This window comes from Glossina fuscipes, unplaced genomic scaffold (assembly GCF_014805625.2).
Source record: "Glossina fuscipes isolate IAEA_lab_2018 unplaced genomic scaffold, Yale_Gfus_2 150, whole genome shotgun sequence".
Lineage (NCBI taxonomy): Eukaryota > Metazoa > Arthropoda > Insecta > Diptera > Glossinidae > Glossina > Glossina fuscipes.
In genome coordinates this window covers 406,492-426,965 of record NW_023998493.1, presented here as the reverse complement: position 1 = coordinate 426,965, position 20,474 = coordinate 406,492, and the positions used below count along the sequence as shown (strand labels likewise).

General features: G+C 34.0%; 1 protein-coding gene across 3 annotated transcripts in view; it reads left to right on the top strand.

Annotated features, from left to right (window-relative positions):
* The window catches only part of LOC119641503 (serine proteinase stubble), a 42,246-nt gene extending 24,667 nt beyond the window's left edge, over nt 1-17,579 (top strand). For all 3 annotated transcript variants that reach the window (XM_038040224.1, XM_038040223.1, XM_038040222.1), the window contains exons 2-9: nt 10,461-11,480; nt 11,558-11,787; nt 11,863-12,227; nt 12,730-13,213; nt 16,485-16,674; nt 16,734-17,031; nt 17,105-17,254; nt 17,333-17,579. In XM_038040224.1, coding sequence (XP_037896152.1) covers nt 10,510-11,480; nt 11,558-11,787; nt 11,863-12,227; nt 12,730-13,213; nt 16,485-16,674; nt 16,734-17,031; nt 17,105-17,254; nt 17,333-17,467 — 2,823 coding nt within the window. In that variant the 5' untranslated portion in view covers nt 10,461-10,509 and the 3' untranslated portion in view covers nt 17,468-17,579. The remainder of the gene's footprint in view (nt 1-10,460; nt 11,481-11,557; nt 11,788-11,862; nt 12,228-12,729; nt 13,214-16,484; nt 16,675-16,733; nt 17,032-17,104; nt 17,255-17,332) is intronic.
* The last annotated feature ends 2,895 nt before the right edge of the window (nt 17,580-20,474 follow it).

Below are 20,474 nucleotides of genomic sequence, written 5' to 3'. Positions count from 1 at the left end.
GAAAATTTCATCTTTCTAACTTTTATAATTGAGTGACGCGCAAAAATCAAAAAAACTGAGTTGCGTACAGTTTATGTTCCACTGCGGGCTGTTGCTGTGACCAATTTGGCACACTTTCAATATCAACCTGCGTCCGAAAACTTCAAATTTTTCTATCCAAGTTTCAAGTCGATATCTTTATTTTTCGACCAGGAGAGTTGCCAACATCACACACACACACATACACGCACGGACACGCATGGCTAAATCAAGAATCTCTGAAGCTTCCTATTGAGTGTTACATACATTATGGCAAAAAACAGCAGTATACACCCATCTTACACTGATGGCTATAAAAATAAATATATTTAAATGTAAAATGTATTTATATACATAGTACGTATATGTATGTACACCACAGGCATCAAATGGTACTATCAAGCACTTTTGATTTCGTAGAGTCTAAAGTTCCGGGTACTGATATTTCTTAAACCTATGTAACGTGTAAAAGCAGTACTGGAATACACAAGGGATGAAAAATACGCTTGATGCTCGCATTTATTGCTCACGAACTGCACGGGTCCTTTTAAAGCGAAACCGTTCGACAACCGCTTGAATTGATTAGAAAATATTATTATGATTACGAATATTATGGTTTCGGTAGGAAACAATGGAATTGGCGTAAGGTGGGATATTAAACGCAACGGTAAGCAACGTTAAGTTCGATTAAAAACCATGAAAAGACTATTCCCCAAAATCTTTGCACAATTAGTAGGAATTGGAGAAGCAAAATTCAATCGTTTTAAAATTTTATTGCCCAACTGAAGACAACGTAGCCAAGGCCCACTGAGGAATTAACTTAAATAACTAATTATTATTAAATAAGAGTATCAAGATTCATCGCAAAACGAGTTTTCATTATTTCCATATGCTCATAAAAGTTTTCTGGCTAAAGCATTGCACATATGTAAAGTAATACTTTTGAAAAAAAAAAAAATGCCCATGTTTTTACAAAAGTAAGATTAATCACATCTCAGGATTTATATGATCATCTGTTGAAGGATTAGCAACAAATATTTTGTATATAAGCATTTAATCAATGCAACATTGTATAAACAAAGAAAAAGTAAAAAAAGGAAAACAGAAAAAATGAAAAGCAAAGAAAATCTTTTGTAATTACTCTCTGGCATCGTCCCAACTTTTAAAACAGGTATCATTTTTATGGGACTATGTGTCTTTTTACATGTGTGCGTGCCAGTGTGTGTGTGTGGTAAATGGGCATGTATATAAGATTATTGACTTGTAGTAAGCGTTTGTGAGTTCTTAACAGTAGCTGTTAGATTTAATTGACTTTGAGAATTTTGCAAAGAACTTTGACTTTGGTTTTTGCTTTTTTTTTTTCTTTTTTGTTTTTTGCTTTTCTGTTACTAATAAATGTTTCTGACCATCACGAATGGCAAAAATATTTATGCTTGTTGAGGCAGTTACAGACGAAAAAATAGAAATATAGACAAAAACTACCTTAACTACTATGGAAGGATGAACGTATTGGTTGGAATTCGGTTCTTCTTTTTTAGTTTTTATATATATATATATATATATATATTTATATATATAATATTTTCGCTATGTTGGCTTTTTTAAAGTCAAGTTTACGGTATGGCAGACACTTGCTCGTTTGGTGTCCTAAACATTTAGAATTCATATAATGATAGTCATTAGCAAGGCATTAAGCATTTCCTATACTCACACTTAACCACACAGTCGTACAAACTCATACGTACGGGATATTATGAAATGTTAGAAATGTGGCCACACAAAATAATTATGCTGCCAGTAAAATTGTATAATTACATGTGCTGTTGCTTTCGCAAAACGGACGCATGGTATACCGAGGGCATTAATACCTAATTGCGGTTCGCCTAAGTGAAGACAGTTTTTTTTTTTTTTTTTTTTTTTGTTGAAGGTGTTTGCGAGAAAGAATTTTCATCGTCTTCATATGAAGGTTTGTAGGTTAAAATAGCGCCTCTTATGTTAATGAATAGTTGTTCAAATGTTTAAGTATCAGGAGAGCAATATGAAAAGTGAATTAAAGCAAATGTTGCATGTTTTTTAATATTTTAGCAAAGCGAGAATTTTCTATCATTTATGAAAACGTACATATGGAATCTAAATGTCTTGTATTCTAATGTTCATTCCCATTCGCAATATCTTTCCTTTTTTAAAAGTGTTAGGTAATGAAAAAACTAATACATCTTTTTTGTCACGTAAACCTGTAGCACGGTGACGGTGAAAAAGGATTGGAGAAAAGGAATGAAAGTATGTTATACCGACTGAGTATACGCACGGCCACTCTCTGTAGCTACGACTAAGTGTGCTCTACCACACTAGGATCTTCATCTGTAAATACTGACTTGGTAGTCGGTAACGTCAATCAGCCTCTTTCCCAGCTTGATTAACGATATTTTTCGTTATGGGCTTAATATCGTTCATTAACGATTCGAAGTAACGAACAAAGCGCGATGTGGCTTCGTTTTAACAGTAAAGCGAAAATGGAAATTCGGTTAAAAAAAAAAAAATTAATTCGTACTCCTTTTTGTTATTCTTGTTAAAATGAGTCGGATTTTCTTAATTTTTTGCCAGGTTTCATGGACGTTGTTAGGAATTTGTCGATTAGATCGCTGTATCCTTTTAACATCAAACTATTTGAGTGCTGCCGATTTCAAAAAAGCACCTAAACTGTAATTGCCGGAGTCAAAAATTTCAATTATAGACACAGTCACGTCTCAAATGGACTACAGTGAGGTATGTGGCGAGGCAGTGGTTAATGGTATAAAATTAACGTGGCCTTAAATCCTTTTATTATTTAACAAAAGCGCCACGAAGTTTTGATTTCGTCTTACTTATCAGCTAATAGCGTGGCATATGTTAGTTGCGATAGAAACCTATCCGCAGCAATTTTCGAAACTAATCCTTCCGTTATTTTTGAGTATCATTGTATAAATTCTATTGTTTCCAGTCGAGTTTGTCCAAACTGTTTGCACACGCATGGTATTCCGCGAAGAAATTGTTAAAATATTTCTACTATATAAGGCATGCTCATCGAGCCAATGTCATATTTGAGTTCTCTGAATGTCGAGCTAAGATCTGCGAATGTCATAGTTGTGCTATGATCACCGTAGCAATTATATCGCAGATATAGATTTCATCGATCTTATCGTTGGAAAGATTTGAAATGTGAAAATTAATTCTTTGAGTTCCAATCGACGGTTTACTTACTAGTAGTTTGTTCCGTTTTTAACTTAAAATCCCCATATTCTCCAGCGCGGATCCATCTAAATATAAATAAAATAATAAATATCTTATGAACGATAACACTAACGTTGAGATACATAAGCAATAGCTCTTAAGTTCAAGTTTACACTTGCTCTCGCTCGTTATTTGTTTGGCTTAGTTTTTCACTTTATAGCGAGTGATTATATTTTTGGAATTTATTTGCTATGGACGTGTTTGCATTGATGGCTCGTACCTGTTAGAGGATGTTTAACCTGCTCTGTTAATATTTATTTAGTCATTTAATCAGCCATTACCGACTTGTTAGCTCATTCATTCGTTCATTCGTTCGATCGTTCATTCATTCATTTGTTCATTCATTCATTCACTCATTTATTTACGAAATATTTAAGTGATTTGTTTTTCTTTTTTCTATTTTGGTATTTGTTTTTGTATTTAGTTTGTCGGTCAGTTTTTTAATTTGATGTCGGCGCACATTAGAAACGTGACTCTATTGACTTTACTTTGATCGTATCGCCATGTATTTACTTTTGTGGTCAAATTCTGTACGTTTACCACTTTAGTCAAACAGTTGCTTGTCCTAAGCATTGCAGCAATAAAACAATAACAACAATAATACCAGCAACAGCAGTAGTAATATCGAGATTTTCACTAAAATGTATGTAAGACATCGATGCAAAAGCCAGTTTACGAATAGAAAAATTCCTTACATATACATATACACACACATACGCACACATATTAATTTTTCTTACGTGTTTTTCCCTGTAAGAGTGTATGTAATGCATCATTGTCTCCTGCTGCCGCCTGTGAGTGTTAAATGCTATTTAGTCAGTTGCTGTATGCACTTAAACAGAGCTCATTATTACCCACGATGCCTACGATGTTAGTGGTCTGGCCTTATCTCTATGGCATTATTAAGCTCCCTTCTGACAGCAACGTATATATGTATGTATGTACATAATTTGCTTTATTGCTGTTGTTATATTTCTTGCTGTTCAGTCTATTATTTGTTTATTTCTATCTTGAGTTTATAGTTTTGATTCTCCGTTTTTTAATTTGGGTCAATGTCTGGCTAAAAGTGATTTAAGCGTTAATACTCATATATGTGGTATAAAAAGCGCAGTATAACAAAAGCAACAACAACAACAATAATAATAATAATAATAATAACGACAACAACAATAACAACAACAATGTTGCTGTATAGTGCGCGATCGTTTGTATGTTTAACGCCCAGTTCTGTTATTTAATTTTTTTTTTTTTTATGTTTGATTTCTGAAAAGCATCTGGCTCATGGCATGCCATGCCTATGGTATGACGATAAGTCTAAGCGCTCGTCTATATTGCATATGTATATATACATGAGTTAAGGTAGATGGCAGGCATTGCAAGCACAGATACAAGTGCATACGCGCACACGCACACAAGCACCAATAGACAACGTTGGGTGTAAAATAAGCGACTACTGTTATTAGTTGTTGCAAGTATCCATGTGGTCAGGTTAATTGGAACCTTTGGAAAACTGTTTATAGCTACTCAGAAAGACAGACAACAAATAAACAGACACATACATACATATAAACACACGCACACCTTCATGCACACATAAATTGCCCATATATTCACATTAACCTAAAAACAAAACTGTATTCGTTCTTTTTTCCTTTTCTTTTTCTTTTTTTTTTATTTTTTCTTTTTTTTGAGGTGGAATTCATTTGTGCGAGGAAAACATAAAAATAGTATAAGAATAAAAAAAAAACAAAGAGAAAAAAGAAGCACGAAGAAAAGCACTGGTATGTGCGTTAAAACTTTATGACATACCTGCCAGCGGTAAAGATCAATTTTTATATATTCTAGTGCAAGAGCAATATGTATGAGAAAGTTGAGCACAAATGAATTTTAAATACAGGTTTTACAAGGAAGCGTTTTAGGGTTCGATCAACGCCTTCAGCTTGGTATATAAATTATATTTAATTAAAATGAGCCGCAAGCTTGCTGTCAAAAAAAAAAAGCAACAAAAACAAAAGACCATCATTTTACGTTTCCTAATGAATGAATGCATTGGATGGTCACGAACTTCAGTACATAACTGTGCAACGTCTTACTCTATATGTGAAAAGAAAATCATTTACTGAAAGTTGATGTCTTTTTGCTGTCTTTAAGAATAAATTTAGACAATCAGAAAAGTTAGAAGTTCGCCTTAAAAGGACTTGGGTGCCAGACACCTAAAATCGATATTAGAAACTCTTCTCGATAGAAGAAAGTCACACAATGAGTGAAGAGTCTTTGAAGTAGAGTAGGACATTCAATTCACAAAAATTGACTTTTTACATATTTTTTGTACCTTAAAGACTTTTTCTTCTCTTCACGTACGTACGTAAAACATTTTCTTTTTTATATGCAATCATAGTTTTGTTATATTTCAGCGACCGCAAAATACACGAGACTCAGCTGATTCCATCGCATGCAGCACAATGTCAGGTGAAAAGACACAAATTTTTACCGCTGGTACCAATTTGAATGAGTTGCGAAGGATCATGAATCAATTTTTCGAATCTATTTACGAGGACCAGTCAATGTATTGGAAAAATATTCCGCATCTCTTCAATAATTTTTGATATTCTTGTAGAATAATTTTGTGGAAATTTATGTCGCCTATCTGTTGTAGTTTACAGGGAATGAGCAAAAGTCACGGAAAGCAAAGGTGTTCTCAGTTTCGATTGTATGAGACGTGTGGGCATTGTAAGTGCGACCTGTAATTTCGAAGTCTTTTGGAAATTTGTAGACGATACCTTCTTTTTTTGAAACCGGCTAAGAATTTATTTACTTTATGGGTTTGTTGAAGCTTGACTCTGCGCGTTATAAGCGTATTGATAAAAAAATCACATTCTGATATCCTATATACTATTGAATAGGCATGGTCTGTTTTTCCCCATTTTCAATACCAGCCTGCGTGCAACAATTTCCAATGTTTCTGCCAAACTTGAAGTCAATAGCTTCATTTTTGAGGCCAGGTAGACATTACACAGACGGATTTGCGGGCAGACTTAATTCGATTTCGAATTTGGGGATGATTAAGAGTATATATAATTTACGGCGTCTCTAAAAGTGCCTTCTGGACGTTGCAAATGTTTTGACAAAATGATTATATCTCTCACCTTTCGGTGATAGGTGAAAAAAAAAAATTTTAATAGCCTCCTTGGCCGTTTTTCTACATAATGCACTTTTGCGTAAGGAACAAGAAAACATCAAAAAAATCTTGAAATATTATTAAAAATGTAGTAAATTGTGCCGGATTTGAATAAAAATACTTGTGTAAAAAAAGTTACACATTTTTTACTTTCTCAAAAAATAAGGTCCTACAGGTGTCATTACGAAAATATTTGCATGAAGTCGTAGTTGAAATTTGAAGTCAACAGATTATAAATTGAGTTGTGGCCATGGCTTAGGATAATTTCATTATATAAATATCGCCTTCTTCAACTATGAATACGACTCGCCATAAACGTTTCAAGCATTAGTCGTAAATATTTAAGTTTTCCGCTTTCATTTCTTCCATATTTGCGGAACTTTCTTTTATTAGTTAAAAAAGTCTTTATCCGTCACAGTTAAGGTTGCGGTTATTATTTAAGTTTTGAGTTTTTGTCGATATTCTTCCTCTTCAAACTTTTCAGCCATTGCTTTCTACTGTTAAACAATTAAATAAACCATTGCCCATATGTGATCCTTAATCAAAAATATTTAATCCTAAGTAGAAATTTCCGTTGAACGTTAAGCATTGTTTGTTTACGCAAAAGCTATTTGGATGATTCGAAACATTCGCATTTTATGAAAATGTCACAAATTATATCGATGATGTTTGAGCGAATGCTGCCATCTCTTGTACAGAATAGAAATTTGGTGCGAAACTAGCAACTGACATTTTGATGCTATGCGTAAAGGATTAATATTTGAGGACACCGTTCAAACGAACATTAACGTCTATTAAAATCTCTATGAATCGAAAAAAGTTATACCTGCTGATAAGGGATGGGAAAGTATGACATTCAATTGCAAGCATTTCTTCTGCTACTTTTCTTCAATGGGGCAGAAGTTTTTCGTATTGAAAACTCGCGATATCATGACTTTTGGCACATTACTGTCGTTTATTGTCCCATTGGCATCAGTTGTTCTTGGTAGAATTTCGTGGGGGTGTTTTTATTTGTTCGGAACAAACCATGACTTTCCATCACCAGTTGACTCCCGCGAATAAGACCGCTGTGGATAATCAGCTTTCGTCGTCGATACTAATAGTTTACCTGCTCTGCATCATTTGTTAGTTGGAATTGGGTATCGTAATGCATTTACTGTCCACCACTCGTAAGGCTAGTCCGAGAATTAAGGAAGAAAAGTAAAGTTTCCCGCTAGAAAAGTTTTTGAAATGCATTCGCACGTTTCCCAAGACACTGTATCGTGCACGCTTGAGTACGACAACTTATACGATTGCATTCAAATGCTTGAAAACATAATTTCATACAGCATTCTAAAGTATTATTTGCATTTGCCGTTAGCTAAAGGGCGTAGCCATTTTCACATGACCAAGATATTCTAAGCGGGAAAGGCCGACTATTAGATATCCTACACCACTTCGCCCCAATTATTCACTCTTCTTGATAATAATACACCAAAAGTTACACGTTATTTTCATGCAATAGCATACTGGTCCAAATTCGGTAAGGTTGATTTCTTTGTCAAATTACCGTTATGACCTAATTTACATCATGATATATAATAAATTATATCTTTTTACTAGATAAAGATTCAGGTTTCATAGGAACGATTATATGAGAGAGAGTTCGAAAATTGCCCCTGTCGAAACAAATTTTTCATACCAACTTAGAATATTGAAATATGATTACCGATCGAGTTTTGCCGTGAAATTTTAAAAATTGTGCTTTTCCAATGGAAAGTGGTCACACACATGGTGCAATCCAAACTATTTTCGATACCATTCGTCATTGGATTAAAATAGGTCAGTGTACCAAATTTTTACATAATATCTCAAAAACTACGACCTGTACTTTGAACACAAATTTACATGGACAGACAGGCTTGGAATCACTTTTTGAGTCGATCGGTATAAGAAAAGATGGGTCTGCATTAAGCGCTTCCGTTATATACGTCCGCATAAACTTAATATGCCCTTTACCACACGTGGTATACGCAAGATATTCTAATAGTCCCGCCCGTGTCATCTACATATGCTGTAAATATCATAAAACGTCAATGCCGTGGCTTACGGCGAATACATGAGTGAAAAAGAGTTTAACTATACGGCACCCAACGAGCGTCAACTAAATATTGTATTAAGCTAAACCCTATAAGTGTCATTTGCCTTGGGGCAATGGAACATTAGGGCTTGGCGTTCCTGGCTTGTAACATAGTCTAAGAGGACGCGGTCTACAGTCAAAGCGACCACGCATATCTAAAACCTATGCTTTTTTGGGTTATGCACCCTATTGACACCCAACGACATACGGGGTGGACTTTTAAACGGCAAACACTATATGTGTTTTCATCTCAGCGTGCTAGCGTTTCTGGTCTACGCACAACATAATTATGGCTTTTCTTGGGTTGATGAATTTCTGCTTATAATAATAATGTTTTATTGAAAGTGTGTAGTACAGATATAATGCGAAGAGGTTACTGGTTATGTAGCATAATAGAATTACGAAAATTAGGCGCTAGAATGATTTTAATAGTCTACGAATAAAAAATTTATTTATTCTGTTAGCAAAGTCAAGTCCCAAAAGCGGGGAATCTTTTCAGTTTTATAACATATTCGAAGAGGTTTTTTTCTTCGAACGTTTATGATTTATTTACATGTCTTTCGTAAAGAAAAGTTTAAGAAATTCTGCTGTAAGTGAATCCTTAATCCCTATAGACATTGTTTGTCAACAAATGATCCAAATGACAGACCAAGACTTCAACAAGAAGAGTATTTGAAAAAGATAGACAGACAGTTGCTAGCCTCTGGTGCATTACTAACGTAAGATTTTAATTGCATTATAGTTTTATTTTTGTTTTTGTTTTATAAGAGAAGAAAGGACGACAAGATGTGATAAGAAGAAAGACGGTCAGAAATATGCTTTTTTTGTTTTGCGGTCATTGTTACTGTTACTACTGTTGTTGCAGCGGTTATGATTGCAACCCAGTAAAAAACCAAAAAAAAAAAAAAGAAACAAAAAATTGTTAGTTACTGATTATGAAGCAAAAGTGAAAAGTAGCAATTAAACCAGTCACTGGCTCGATAGTTGAGTGTGTGCAAGAGAGTTATACAGTTTAAAAAAGCGCACATCTACACATGTACATACACGCTGGCATTCGCATAAGCAAACACAAATTTAGGCATGTTTGTAGCTAGGCATATAGTAACAGTTAGGCACACAATATTAAAAAATATATACTAAGCAGCAGTATTGCATGGCGATCGTGCGTGTGTGAGTGTATATGCTCGAAGATATTTTCAGTGACACAAGCACAATAAATACACAAAAAAAACATACATAATAGCGGCATGTAGTAAGCAACTTGTTCACTGAAAGAAATCAAAGGAATCTTATATTTAGGCTTGTGTGTGTGTTATTATGAGATGTAGTGCCACCACCGCCATCTTTGCTCTTATATAGTGTTTTTCTCTTTACCACATTGTCATGAATTATATACATGTGTATTCAATTTTGTTGTTGCTGTTGTTGTTGTTGCTATTGCTTGTAGTGATAATTGTGATTATAGCTGGTGCTGACGTTGAAAATTAGAAATATTAAAAATACTTTTTTTTTTCGTTAAAACTAAAATGTATATATGTATACATATAAAATGGCACGCAATCTCTTAAAATTGCCGTTTTAGTAGGTTGTTGCGACTGATGATGATAATGGCGAGCACATTGCCATTGACGGTGAGTTATGTTATGCTCGCTTGTGAATTCATATGGATGTGCAATCAAATCTCATATGAAATTATAAATGTTTTTACGTATTTATTGTAATAGTGTATACAACCTTACACATATAATATGTACAAAAATTATAGATAAACATCTCAGGAATTTTAGTGTAAATAACTTTCAAAAATTGCAAGTGCTTTAGCTAACAGGATGAAATCTAAAGATTTTTTTTCAATTTTTGCTTTTCATTTTTTAGATTGCAGCAAAGACGATCAGAAACAAACAACCACAATAAATCGCTCAAAATGAGGAATCGCATTAGTCATTGTTGGCTAGTCAATCAGCATGAGCACCACCGCATTACCGACAACAACAACAACAGTAATAACAGCAACAACAAGAACAATAACATTAAAAGTAGCAGTCGTAATATTAATAGCAATTGTAAAAGAACTCGACGACGACAACAAAGAGAACAGCAACAGCCACAACAAGAGCAACAGCAACAAAGGCTACATGAAATTCTGGGCTTTCTTAGCATACGTCATCATTCTTGTTGCAAACCTTACAAAAGTAAATCTCCAAAAGCAGAGCCAATTAACGCTTTAGCCTATAAAATCCTATCAATAGTCAAATCCTCCTACAACCAAATAATAGAAGTATTATTAGTGTTACTTTTAGTAAATTGTCTAATAAACAGCCTAACGCACCTGCCATTAAAGGCTGCCGCTGCCACTGCTGCTGCCTCACATCAATCAGACCAATTTCAGCAACTACGGCGAGATAGTTTAGTCGATTTGCTCAATAAACGAATATTTAGTAGTTATTTTCAAGAAGTGGTTAGTGCAACGCGGCATTCGAATAGCGAAGAATTTATAGGCATCGACAATCAATCGCCGGTCTTCGATAGTCGGCAACCTCACAGCATTAGCGGTTCAGCTTTCGGCTATAACGGTTTACAGGTGCAACAGAATTTGGAGGAATTTGGGTCACCTAACAGTTTGTTACGGAGTCAAAACTTTAAAATTAGCCCCAAACCCTGTACAGTTGGCCGCATTGAGGGCACTTGCATGTTTGTGTGGGAATGCATAAAGTCAGAGGGCCGTCATGTGGGCATGTGCGTCGATTCATTTATGTTTGGCAGCTGTTGTGCTCATAATTATACCGACAACATAGTACTGCATAATACATTTTCATATACGCGACCCACTAAACCGGTTGGTATGGCTAGTGTGAATCATCGACCACCACAACATCCACACCGACCAAGCATTAGGTAACAATTGCAAATAATTTAAAGCAATAAAATCTCGTTTGTAATTAAGGTCATTAACGTGTTTTATAATTTTATAGTGGCATGACCACCATTGAAAGGCCTCATGGCGCGGGTACTTTAGTCATAAGGCCTTCAGGACCACACCATCAGAGTTCGTTAATGAAGCCTCAACATTTAAAACCTTCTTATGGCAGTACAACTACCTTGGCAACTAGTACTACGACAGGCAGTCCTGCTTCCCTATGGAGTTTAAATGGTTTACATGAAGATATGGAATCATGGGCCAGTATACCTTCGGTATCAGCAGGTGGGTATTGCTTTCGCGGAATTAAAGCAATTGTCACATAACAAAAAGCGAATAATTTGGTTTTCTACAATTTAGTTCATCAACAGCACTGGCATTTATCCACAGAACCGAATTTCATAACCAAACCACGGCCGCCAAATTGGGAGAAGCCAATTACTCTTAGACCTAAACCTTCCAAACCCAGCAAGAAGCCACTCAATACTACATTAATATGGTTAACCATGCAACAGCAGCAGCAGCATGTAACTTCACCACAGCCACCACTAATATTTAGCAACTATTCAACACGAAAACCTATTAAGTTACCAAAACCGACGTCGTCAACATCAGCAACAACAACGACAACAACAACAATGAAGACATCTACGTCTGCCACCTCCTTTTCGACGTCAACTCTTACAATGCCAACTAAGGCAACGACTCTGAAACCTAAACCTACGGTATGTAAAAAAAATAAAATAAGTAAAACCTAAATGCTCTTAAGCTTATGATGTGATGGTCATTTACTCTCTTTTTTTTCTGAGAAATTTTTTTTGTGTACTTTGCACGCGCGTTAGGGATAATGATTTTAAAGCTTTAGGCGACATTTTATTGTTTGAAAATTGCTGATGAAAGATTGTCTATGGCTTACTCTCTGGGTGTGGTCTGAAATTCTTTTTTTCCATCCTCTTCTACCATTTACTAAGCAAAAGGTTGACTGACCATATATAAGTGTATGTACCTATATATGCATATGTACATATTGTAAACGTACATTACACAATGTATGTATGACTGACTACATAGGAAAAAGGGAAGACAGGGAAAGAAGCACGCATGTAATAGATCTTGTACAATTTCGATTAATAATAACGTACACATTTATAAGCAATTTAAGGCGGTCTAGATGACATTAAAAACTTCATTATAGTTTTCATTATCAGATGTGTTGAACCATTACAGGTAATGGCGCAAAATGTAAAACCATCAAAGTTACCATCACCTTATAGTACTACACGGCCCTACAGCAAACCTACCTCAAGCGCAAGTAGCAGTAGCAGTAGCAGCAGTAGCAGCAGCAGCATTAGCGTCAGCATCACCAGTAATAGTGGTGACAAAAATAATAGCAGTACAAGTTTTTTTACTGTGCCTTCCACAGACGCTATGACAAGTACTGTTACTTCCACAACAATAACAACAATGATAACAGCAGCCCCTAATATAAAACCCACAAAAAATACCCAAAGGCCAATAACATTGCAAAGCTCATCTTCTGTTACTGGAACCACCTCAACCTTCTCAGCACCTACGACTGAAGCGCAAAACTCCAGCTCCACATCACATACATTACCATCGTATAGCCCCAGTACTATAGAAACTAACGAGATAACGGATAACATTGACAATAAGGAACATATAATAAAAACAATTTCAGCGGCACGTGCAGGTTAGTAGATTTTTGCAAAAATTTGCATAGAAATAGAAAAACATATTTATGAAAATGTTTTTAAAAACATAAAAATAAAATGAATTTTCTAAAAACAAAATAAAAAGTATGAGTCGTCATCACCCCCAAAAGAATCTTGATCGTCCCCTCCGTTAATAACAGTAAATCTTATTAGTTAATTGCTAACAAGTTTGTTTTTTTATTGTTTTCTTTGCTGCGAAAGACGAAGGATTATTATTTATAAACGTCTCCCGTGCTCGTCTATGTACAAGATATCGCTTTTACAATCGTAAGTGCCTGAAAAAACAAACGAAAAAAGTGAATAACAAAGAAATAAAGAAAAGAACAGGGCTTGACATGTCAACTATGTGTTGCCAACCTATAATACACCATATTATATAAGTTTTATATTATCTTCTCAATTCCCTGTACATTTTCTATTTCAAATTTGATTGCTACTGGTTCATTATGTTATGCTAAATAACAGTACAAAAGGATTAAAACGAAAAGGAAAATTAGGAGTTTTTTTTTTTAAATACATGATTTTCGTGGCTCGCTTGGTACTCACTGCAGTTTTCTTGTCTATGCGAATGATATTTTCCAGGTTTACCAGTGGTAATGTAGGTGGCATGGGCGCAAGACTAAGACCTTACTTTTCAAATCGCCCCGAGCTGGAACTTTTTACTTGAATATCAAACTATTTAGATATTCAATTGTTCTTACCCGATCTTTTATTGTCCGTGTAGCTTGGCATTGGAATAATTTACCGCTGGCTTTGAAATCCTTTGATGGTTTCGTAAATAAAAGGAAATTGATCACGTCCTTCTCGTGTTGCTGACATAAGACAAGTATTAAGAATTGTAACGAAATGTTTGTAAATCCTTACTGCCTGTCTGAATATCGAACGACGGAGTTTATTGTTTTTAGGGACGCTATGAGAAGACTGGAGACAGTAGAGAGGGCTGCACCTGTCATGCTGGGCTAGCTAGCTTGGGAGATATGAGGGAGTTTCAAATTTTTGTTCCACGGTCACTTCACAGATGGTTACAACTGAGAGAACAAACCAACAGACGAAATCTACTTAATGAAGCAGCATATCGTAAGCCCTGGGCCACTCTGTACGCTACCCTATTTACGGTCTCCTCTGGTCTCTAATTGCAAAAATCGAAGGTGGGGCCGACGACCCCTAAGCTGACTTCCTTTCAAAAAACCAAAAAAACATTATCTATATCATGTTAACGTTTTTATTTTTATAATCTCTTTGTTTTATTACATAAAATTTATCGTACGCTCCTTAAATGTTCTTAAACTAATATTAGTAAATCCTTAAGATATGATGCTAAATTTATTCTGATAAAGCAAATACATTTAATTTGGTTTTTGAATGACCTCGCAAAGTGACACGTTCGCTGTGTTCGCTGCATTCTTAGCTACGTAAAGTTGAAATAAAAAACTTATCGCATTTATACGTTCGACGTACTCTTTGCTTTACTTAGAGTTCGTCCATCACACTTCCACGGCAGTGTATATTGAGACTTGTTTTAGTTGATGTTCTTGAGTTTAAAAAAAATGTATTGTTATTTAATCTCGTTCACCGTCCATCAAACAGGGAAAGATTACTATTCTTGTCAGATAAAGTCACTTTTTAGTTTATCATTTTCTAACCCAAGTAATTATATAAACTGTTTTCTTACTTTTTGAAAATTTTTTTATTTTTCTACAAACGACACGAATAACGCATTTTATGCACTACGCATAACATGTCACTGAATAGTTTTTATGTTCAAACAATAAAACAATAACTTACAACTTATTGTGCATTCATTTCTGCATATAACATGTATGCAAATAATTTTTAGACATAATGGAATTCTTATTTTATTAACATGTAATTTTGTTTGTATACATATGTGATTACTTTCCAATTTAAATATGGATATCAGATTTTATTCTTTGCGATCACTATTGCATATAAAATATTTTTACAGCAGAACATTTTTATGTTTGAAATATGTTATGATTTATACAATTTCTACGATATCAAATCTTCGTCACTGTTTCAATCGTAATCTCTATCTTTTCTGCCTGACTTACTTTGGTAAAATTTCCTTTTTTTCTTTTCGTTCACGTCTTCACTGTCAATAGCTTAAGTTATCACGAACAAAATTAAACATGACGTCAACCCAAATGTAAAATTTTTCACATGATCTTCAGTTCGATTCCCTTTTATGTTTAAAACCATTTTAACCGCTGATCGTAGTAAACTTTATGAAAACAATCAATACAAACATTTTAATTGATACGTATTCAACGTTTTCAGCAATAATCTATAATTTCAAGTCAAATCTTTTTAAATGTTAATTACATTTTGTCTCAGTGTGAAATTTTCGTTTTCTCTTCGTTTACCGACCACAACATTCAACCATTCTTTTTCCTCACAAGTTGACGAAAGTTTACCTTCAACATCATTCATTTATGAACGAGAGAGATTAACAACCCGACTTTCTGCAGGGTTGTATTTATAATTAATATTGTAAAATATAACCGCATGTTACAAGATATAGTGGTGCAAGGTGATTACATCAGTAGCGGTTCAGCCGCTCTATATATCTATTTGTATTATAATCCCTCTTCTACATGATAATTCTCTATATTTTTTAGTGTTATGTTCATTGCCTAAGTCTTTCTAGTTACGACAACAATAATAATCCATTTATACAAATGGTTTTTGAATCTAACCTTCCGAAACAAAGTAGGAAGAATTGAAAATTGACTTTGTTTTTTGAAATTTTGACTTTAATTTTTTAGTAAGCGCATTATTTACGCGTTCTGTAGTCCGTTGCAAACTGGAACATCTCGCACGAAAATCGCGCTCTCCTGATTGCAATTATATTTGCATTGTAAATCATATCTTGTTGATTTGTCAAATTCTAGAAGAGGGAAATTAAAATATATTTGGTAGCCGTGTTCGTCTAGTCGTTCGACTTTTTAACATTGATTGTTGGAACACTCAGCTTCCCAAATATTGCAAGAATATTGCCAGTTAAAGACCACAGCCAAAAAAAAGTAAGGTTTTGTCTAAATACGATCTATTACTAAGAAGTTTGCTGAAATAATTAATAGAATTTCTAGATATTTCCCATAAAAATGCAGTACCGGAGAACCAAGACTAGATTAGAGTTTTTTGTTTCACTTTTATACATATATTATTTTACATATAATATAAGTTATCTCGCGATTTTTCGATTTTTTCTTTTTTTATCTTTCCTAGAATGTGGTATACCGGTATTGGCTCGGCCTGAAACACGTATAGTCGGTGGTAAAAGTGCGGCTTTCGGTCGTTGGCCCTGGCAAGTTTCAGTGCGTCGAACGTCATTCTTCGGCTTTTCGAGTACTCATCGTTGCGGCGGTGCATTGATCAATGAAAACTGGATAGCTACTGCGGGTCATTGCGTGGATGAGTAAGCTTTATTTCTTCTGCATAGTAATGAAACTGATTAATTTTTTCATTGTCATTTAGTTTGTTGATCTCTCAGATCCGTATACGTGTAGGTGAATACGATTTTTCACACGTCCAGGAACAATTGCCCTATATAGAGCGCAGCGTGGCCAAGAAAGTGGTACATCCGCAATATAATTTCTTTACGTACGAATATGATTTGGCATTGGTAAAATTAGAACAATCATTAGAGTTTGCTCCTCATGTTAGTCCAATATGTTTGCCGCAAACTGATAGTCTGCTAATAGGTATGAACGCCACTGTAACTGGTTGGGGTAGATTAAGTGAAGGCGGTACTTTGCCGTCTGTGTTGCAAGAGGTAAATCTTTAAGAGAAATTGTTTGTCATAAATTATTATCCTTGTTCTTTATTATTATTATTTTTATTTCTAGGTCTCAGTCCCCATAGTTAGTAACGATAATTGCAAATCAATGTTCTTAAGAGCGGGACGACAAGAATTTATACCAGAAATATTTCTATGCGCTGGTTACGAAACAGGAGGTCAAGACTCCTGTCAAGGTGACTCTGGTGGACCATTACAGGTGCAACTTTTTAAATTTTTTAATTTTCTTACAAGCAGTGATGCGTTATTGATAATTCCTTTTCTACAAATCGTTAAGGTCAAGTCGCAAAATGGCCATTATTTTTTGGCAGGCATAATTTCTTGGGGCATTGGTTGTGCCGAAGCTAATTTGCCCGGAGTATGTACACGTATCTCAAAATTTGTGCCTTGGATTATGGAAAATGTTACGTGATTAGCTGCTTGGTCGTCTATAAACGATGTAACTGTATATAGTTTACTTTGTGTATGAAAATTAATTAAATTGTTGAATATTTGTTTTATTTATTAAATTCTTATTTTTTATCTCTAATATTTTTTTTTTTAAACTATTTCAAACGTTTGTTAAATTTAAATTATATGTGATTTATATTTATTTTATTTATAGTTAGAAAGAATTATTATAGAAACTATAAAATTTCTTCGATTACTTATCTTACTTCTTACCGTTAAATGAATTTAAAGAGAATTTTTTTTTTTTTTTTTATATTCGTCAAATGTAATGCAGAGATAACTCATCTGCCAAATGACCTTGGCAGACATAAGTCCAATTTCGTATGCTTATTATTCCTGTAAAAATTAAAAAATCATTGCAAAAACTTCTTTAAATGTGTTGAGTTTTACTGCATTGCAAGCAATGTGGAAAACTAAATAAAGTGTCTACTTTGCGGCAAGTTGCAAAGTAAAGATTTTCAAAACAGAAACAATGAGAAAGACGCAAAAACAGAATGGATAATATTGAAGAAGAACAAATAAAAACACGTGACCTGCTATTAAATACTCTACTCCGTTTCGCTTAATACAGTTGTTTACATAGCAACTTTTTAAAATGAGAAGCTATATGGGAAGTAGTTGAAAAAGTGATTCGATTCGAAACATTATCAATAGCATTCGTCCTTCGGCCAAAACGTTTCTCAAATTTCATGACAATAATTCAATAATTGGGGCCGATAGCTTGAACACAAAAAAACTAGATGGGCAGAAGGCTGGACGGACGGACAGGCAATATCAAATCGACGTAGAAAATGATTCTAAATCGATCTATATAATACAACGTGCGTCCATTTCAAGTGCTTCTGTTTATTGCACACTTTTGCAGACATTTAATACACGCTTGTACTACAAGTGGTATAGCGTATCAAGATAAATCTGTCGATTCCATCGATTCCTAAACGATACGAATAGTCTAGTTTCTGATTCCACAAGTCAGAGCAAAAGAGCAAAAAAAACACTTTGAACTGCTATTAATATTCAAAATTGGCCCTCCCTTACATGCTTCATGTTATTTTACCGAATTTTAAGTTATTGCTTGTATTTTACGAATCAAAGTAAGAAGGTAACAAATTGCTGCCATTAGGATAACATGACTATTCTTGCTTTTTAAGACGGTTTTTCAGACTCTAAAATCTGCCTAAAAATATTTCATTGCTGGGTGGTCTTACGGGAATTTTAAGCAAAAAAAAAAAGGCGCACTTTAATTTTTTCGAGATACCTCCATATTACTCCAGATTATTTTTCTTCTTTTCTCAATCACGAAATTCCTTTTGTTTGTTTTGCTAAAAAATCAGGAAAGTTCCCTTTATGAGGGATATGTTTTAACTTTTTTTTTTACATTTCGATATTGTGAACCTAAGAAATGTAACCTCAATAGCGTAATACACTTTTGCACTTTTGTTAAAGAAAAAGAAAAACAAAGCTATGAAAACTATTTCAAATTGCAACGAAACCATAAAGTGTCCTGCTTCTATTTCTGTGAATTTTAAATAATAAACTTCCAATAGTTAATGTGAATTATAAATTCAATAAATATATAAAAAATACTATTATGTATAAAAAATATAAAAGTATTTAAAAAAAAAGCTTTTTGGTTAAATTTATTATTCTCTGCTCTGAGAGTTTTGTCCAGTTCTTCACCACATTTTCTGATATATACAAGCACCCTAAGCTCATTAAATATCATCCGAATAGTGCCTTCGAAAAATAGTCAAAAATAAGGTAAGTATCGTATTAATGTATGTTCCTTCCTATTTTTTTTTTTTTTTTGTTTCCTTTTTTCATGTTTTCACACTAACCTGAAACATAATTGCTTCTAAGTTGACAAGATTCTCTCCAGTCAAAACAAAACTGCCTTTAAGTTGAAATTACCTCCAAGTCAAAACATAAGTGCCTCAAATTGATCAAAATATATCTTGTGTATATGCAACAAGAAATTTTGATTTGACTTGAAATAATTTTGAACCCAATAGGTTATACAAACATAATTTATGTCAGTCAATAAGTTCTCTTTGTAAAAATTGGTTTCTTTAGAGAACAAATCTGACGCGTTCAATGTACAGATAATTTTACCTTTGGTGCTTGTAGGAAGAAGACCATTTACGAGGAAAGAAACTCGAAAAGAAGGTTTACTTCACCATAATGTCCGTCAATCTGTACCAAAATCAGCCAAGCTAGTGATCTTCAACATTTACTTAGATATGCTCCCGAATAAAGATTATTCTCCAGATTTGACTCTTTCTGAGTACCACATCGATCGAAGTACATAGTTATGTATTGCAAATGGTGCAGATTTTTTAAAATTCAAAACCTAAAATTATCCCTTGGTTTCCCTAGATTTTGTTTGAGTTTTCTAATAAAAGAATTTTTGTTTCTATTTGAATTTTTATCATAGAACAAATGTTTTTCCTTTGTTTCTGTCAATTTGAATATTTTCACAAACTTAGTGCATTTTTATATCCTTTACCGAGAGGTGAGATTTTTCATTTTGTGAAAACGTTTGCAACATCCGAAATGAAGCTTCAGACACCCCATAAAGCATATATATCATATTCTGAATTGATTTAAGCATGACTAACAAACCTGCCCGTCTGATATGATCTAAATGAACATAGATCGTGATGATAAACATTACACTTCGATTATTTTGTATTAAGAATGTTTAAATAAATTTAAATTATATCAAAATTTACGGAGAGTTTATTGAAACATCTCTTATTAGAACACTTCTAAAATGTATTCGCCTGATAAGACCATGTTGAAATTCTGCAATTTAATGAAAATTGGAACCAAAATCAAAAATTAACTTCCACATGCTTAGAGCTATGAAGTTTTTTAATTTTTCAAGCCAAATCGTTCTTTTTTTTTTTATTAGTTACCTCTATTTAATATTTTTAATGTGTTCTTGCTAATCGTTTCTAATCCTTCTC